Raw genomic sequence first — 5,855 nt, forward strand, 5'->3', positions numbered from 1 at the left:
CACGGGCCAGCCTTCGCTCCCCACATGCATCAATGAGCCTTGGCCGCCCATGACCCTGTCGCCGGTTCACCACTGTCGCCGGTTCACCACTTTTCCTTCCTTGCACCACTTTTGATAGGTACTGACCACTGCAGACCGGGAACACCCCACAAGCGCTGCAGTTTTGGAGATGCTCTGACCCAGTCGTCTAGCCATCACAATTTGGCCCTTGTCAAAGTCGCTCAGATCCTTACACTTGCTTATTTTTCCTGCTTCTAACACATCAACTTTGAGGACAAAATGTTCACTTGCTGCCTAATATATCCCACCCACTGACAGGTGCCATGATAACGAGATTATCAGTGTTATTCATTTCACCTGTCAGTGGTCATAATGTTATGGCGGATCGGTGTAAGTTAAATAGCAAGTTATGGCAAAGTAAATTGTTGGCAAACTTAATTGATTTCTGTTCCTCCCAGGCACTGGTTTCAAGAGAGAGAGAAGACTATGGAAAACTCCTCTCAAATTACTTATTTTACATTGTCTGCTTATGCTGAAATGGGAGGGGCCAAATATTTATATTTTATGATTGTACTTCTTTTGTTCATTGTTATAATTTTCTTAAATGTAGTTCTCATCACAGTGATCTGTGTAGAAAGGAGTCTGCATGAGCCCATGTATTATTTCTTGTGTAGTTTAGCAACAAATGGAGTGTATGGGAGTATAGGATTATTCCCTGCTGTGTTAGTTAATGTTTTATCTGACACTCATGAGATTTCTCGGGTCAGTTGTTTTGTGCAAATTTTCATACTGCACACGTATGGCTGTGGTGAATTTACTAATTTAGCTGTGATGGCTTACGATAGATATGTGTCAATCTGCCATCCACTAAATTACCATAAAATGATGTCCACTGTGAGAGTGTATGGACTTATTGCCTTGACTTGGGTGTTTTCTGTTGGTCATTTCTTTGTGACTATCACTTTAACTGTTAGAATGCAGCTGTGTAGACAAATCATGGAAAAGATATACTGTGTAAACTATTCAATTGTCAAATTAGCTTGTGAAGATATATCTGCATTGAACACTTATGGCTTAATAAGTATGATTTATACCACATTTCCACAACTTTTCCTTATAGTTTATTCCTATGCAAAAATCCTCAGGGTTTGTCTAAAAGCTTCCAAAGAATCCCAGACAAAAGCTCTGAACACCTGCACATCCCACATAATTACACTGGTGAATTTTTCATTTGGTGTGTTTTTTGAACTTATACAAAACAGATGTGATATGAGCTCTGTCCCCCATGCTGTACAAATTATGCTCTCTGTGTATTTTATCATATTTCCCCCTCTTTTAAATCCCATTATTTATGGAGTGAGGACTAAATCCATCAAAAGAAGAATTCAAAGAAAGTTTCTTGCAAACACAAAAACAATCCCAGTAGCTTAAAGCATGCAGGAATAAACACTCTCTACAGACCTTCTAAAGTGTTGCAGGGCTTTCTGATGAATCTCTGAGATCATGTGTGCAATTCTACTGATGGATAGAGCTCTTTCCAGTTTTTTAATTTAAGGCTGTTGTAACTGGATTTACATCATGTGCATGAAAAAAGAATACATTACCCAATTATTTACTGTCAATCCAATCTTCATTGTCCACTCTCCCAGGAAAAATATAAACCCAAGGACATCCCTAGAATTGAAGATTATCAAATATTCCCCATGCATGGGATTACAGTAAAAAGTACAGTAGAAGCTGCAACTGGGAAGCATACACAGTTATCATTATACCTGGTGCATTCAGAGACACTGTTGATGAGAAGGATGTATAAGATACATGCTGGAGATATGGTAACAACTGGAGATCATGTTATTCTTAAATGCTATGTACCAGCTATGAATATATATCTATATCTATATCTATATATATATATATATATATATATATATATGAAGAAAAATGTCCGTCTTGTCTTGTATGGTATGCATTAATTTAAAAAGTTAACTGTGAAGTCATCAAGTGTGCTCTCAAATTATATGCTTTCCTGACGAGTCCATTAGAGGGAAGTCATCAGTGGTAAGCAGTCTACTTGGATTTATTTGCCAATTGTGATTGAGCACCTGCTACTATTTGCATGTTATCTGCTAAAGCACGGAAGTATGCCTTGATAAATATATATACACACACACTACCGGTCAAAAGGTTTTAGACCACCAATTTTTCCAGTTTTTATTGAAATTTACACAGTTTAATGTCTCAATGTACTCTGAAATTAAAACACAGAACAAATAAACAATTGGAGATACAAATTAATCATGGAATCATTTTGTTTAACAAAATGTAACCCCTTAAACTGACAAACCCCTCTGGTACCATTCCATGTGTGGGTACCAAAGCCGTGTGCTTCTCTTTAATCCCGTGTGTACTCTTCACTGTTATGTTGTTTGCCAAGTGTTTGGTATTTTCAGTCAGTCAATCTAAATAGTTGAACTGAAAACTCAGAGGTCAATTGGTTTCTCTTTTAAGATTATTTCTAGAGGGAAGATGCGGTCAAGTCATAGATATGCAATAATCATTTATTTGTGACAAAAATAGAAAACCAATATCATTTAATCATATTATTGAACTTAAGTAATATTAAGCTTCTGCCGGATTACAGAAAGGATAGAATATTACCCCATCCTCCTATTTTACAGTTTAGGAAACTTAGGTCAGTCTGGTCAGGTCGGCAGCGGGTGTGTCTCTCTTTTCCTCCTGCTCTTCTTCTTCTTGTCTCGCTCTTCTCTTTCTTCTTTAATTCTCTTTTTCCATTCCTTCTTTTATAAGGTTTCTCTTTAACCAATCACATTTTGCCAACATCACACCATGGTTTGGGTGTGTGATACAAATATTTTGATATGGCAGTAAGAAACCTAACTGTTTGGCCTCTTTGAGGTGTTTTTACTTGTATTCTTATCTCCAGTTTAACTGCTAGCAGGGCCCCTCGCAAAAAGAGGGAGATGTTGGTATCCTGTATCAAACCAGACAGTAAGATATTTCTATATGTCCCTGCTGATCTGGAAAAGCTCCTCTGGTTTGATGTGGTCGATGCCTTTCATGATTTTGAAGACTTGAATCAAGTCCCCATGTGGTATCCTCTGTTCCAGGGTGAAAAGGTTCAGTTCTCTCAGTCTCTCAGTAGGACATTGTCAATTCTGGTTGCTCTCCTCTGAACTGCCTCTAGAGCAGTGATATCTTTCTTGAAGTGTGGTGCCCAGAACTGTACACAGTATCCAGATGAGGTCTAACTAGTGCATTGTACAGTATTAACATTACTGCCCTTTTTCTAAATTCTACACTTTTGACAATATACCCTAACATCCTGTTTGCCTTTTTTATTGCTTCCCCACATTGTTTGGATGGAGAAAGTGAGGAGTCTACATAGACTCCTAGGTCTTTCTCATGCGTTACTTCATCTAGTTCTATTCCTCCATAGTGTAATTATAGTGGAAATGTTTGTTACCTGCATGTAATACCTTGCACTTGTCCATATTAAATTTAATCTGCCAGGTGTTGGCCAACAACTGAATATTATCCAAGTCCCTTTGAATAGCCTGTGCCGAGATGGTATCTGCTGAGCCACCTATTTTAGGATCATCTGCAAATTTGTTGAGTTTGCCAACTATCCCAGAATCCAGATCATTAATATAGATTATAAAAAGCAAAGGCCCTAATACTGATCCCTGTGGAACTCCACTAACAACCTCACTCCAGTTAGAAGCAACTCCACTAATCGACACCCTCTGTTTCCTATACATCAACCAGTTCATAATCCATCTACTTACATTACCCTGAATGCCTACAGCTTCCAATTTGAGGATCAGTCTTTGGTGTGGAAACTTATCAAAAGCTTTTTGAAAATCAATCATATCATATGCTTTCCCATTATCTACAGTTGCAGTTGCATGTTCACAAAATTCGAATAAATTAGTAAAACATGATCTGCCTTGTCTAAGCCCATATTGACTATCTCCAAGAATATGGTTTTCATTATGATGCTCCTCTATTTTCTGTCTAATAATTTGTTCCAACATTTTAGAAATAATGCGGGTGAGATTGATTGGTCTGTAATTTCCTGGCTCAGTTTTGTCCCCTTTCTTGTGGATTGGTATGACATTTGCTGTCTTTGAGTCAGTTGGCACATCCCCTGTTTCTAAGTATCATTTGGAATATTTGAGTTAGTGGCCTATAAATAATTTCCCTCATTTCTTTAAGTACTGTTGGAAATATACCATCTGGCCCAGGTGATTTGTTTGTTTTTAATTCTGCTAGTCCCTTTAGTACCTCCTCCACATTTATCCTGATCTCTCTTAGGGTTTGACTGGACTGATTGTTAACCTGTGGCATGTTATGATTTTTTTATTTTGTAAAAACCTCTGTGAAATTCTCATTTATAACATTTGCCGCATCTTATTAGTTTTCCAAGATACTTCAATTTTTGCCCTTTAGCGGTTTCACTTCCTCCTTTATTGGCCTCTTGCTGTTGTAGTTGTTACGATCATCGGTATCCCAGGGTTATAATAACATCTGGGTCCAATTATAAAGTCGCAACATAAAAGATGTATATATAAATATACATACAAGTACATAAATAAACGTCACCTCCATAACATTGCCACTAAAACCATCCATGGTTTATTCACATATAGCGCTGTTAACAATGGTTACTAACAAGAAGATACATACCCACAATAAATAACAAATAAACAGATAAATAAACAGACAGCGAATGTGCAGCCCTAAGACCCTAAGACTTCCATATCTCCCATTAGATGCATCTCTGTACTCCCGAATAAACAAAAAAAGTTAGTCTTCCAGAGAATCTTAATACACTACTCTATTACTCTAAGCTGAAGAAATGTGCTCCAAACAAAAACCAAAAAAACACAAACGCTGCCTGCAACAATTAAATAAACAATTTAGCCAAAACAAGTCAGTAACCCATTCAACATTTAACAGCAGCTGTAAATCTGATCCCCCTCCCTCGTCGGTCCCCAGTTCTTTTATAAGAACGATTAACCAGGAACACCTGCAGCACATCCAACCCAGGTGAAAAGGGAATCCTCACACAAGTAGCGCCCGTCATCCCCACATCATGTACATCACGCAAAAGGGAAGAAAATGAACAAGCAGCAAGCGGAGGCATTGAACAGTAGCATTGAAAAAAGCTCTTTGCATTAGCTTTAGCTTCAAGAGCTATGTTTCTTTCTATTTCCCTCTTTGCTTTGTATTTTGTTTGTTCTCTATCCCTTTTGTATGTGCTATACAACATTTACTTTCAAAGCTAACCATATTGTGATCACAGTTTGCCACTGGTTCTCTAACTAGTATCCCTCTGACTCTATCTTGGTCATTTGAAAAGATCAAGTTGTAAGATATTATTTGTTATCATCATTCGTTGGGAGACATAAGTCTCACATAATAAGCTTGTTTTGTAAATCCAGGTTTTATAATAAGCATGGTTAACCAATATACCTCACAAACTCATATACCCTCACAATTACATACAGTATAATGGGTGCATGGACTATTTTTTTTTGTATTTTGTAATTCCTTTGTTCCTTTTCATTATTATCTTTATTATCTACTGAAAGGTCAAACATCTGTTGAATGTTTTTCCCTCTCAAGGTGGGGACTGGACGTTATTTGTTAGAATGTATTTTTCTATGGGAAATATCTTGCTGTCTGGTTTGATACAAGAAATGGACATCTACCCCTTTTTGCCTAGTTCCTTATATTCCGAGGGGCCCTGCTAGCAGTAAAACTAGATATAAGAGTACAAGGACAAACACCTCAAAGAGGCCAAGCAGTTAGGTTTCTTATTGCTATATTGA

At 37.4% G+C, this 5,855-nt stretch overlaps 1 protein-coding gene across 1 annotated transcript; it reads left to right on the forward strand.

The window, feature by feature from the left end:
• The first annotated feature begins 486 nt into the window (after nucleotides 1–486).
• Nucleotides 487–2,956, forward strand: LOC136747082 (olfactory receptor 51G2-like). The gene is made up of 2 exons (XM_066700038.1): nucleotides 487–1,356; nucleotides 2,945–2,956. Exons 1-2 carry the CDS (start codon nucleotides 487–489, stop codon nucleotides 2,954–2,956), a joined length of 882 nt encoding a protein of 293 aa, XP_066556135.1.
• Nucleotides 2,957–5,855: the final 2,899 nt, after the last annotated feature.

Source organism: Amia ocellicauda, chromosome 3, assembly GCF_036373705.1.
Source record: "Amia ocellicauda isolate fAmiCal2 chromosome 3, fAmiCal2.hap1, whole genome shotgun sequence".
Taxonomy (NCBI): Eukaryota; Metazoa; Chordata; class Actinopteri; order Amiiformes; family Amiidae; genus Amia; species Amia ocellicauda.

Coding starts and splice junctions, on each gene's coding strand:
- LOC136747082 (XM_066700038.1), top strand. CDS start 487: ATGGAAAACTCCTCTCAAATTACTTATTTTACATTGTCTGCTTATGCT.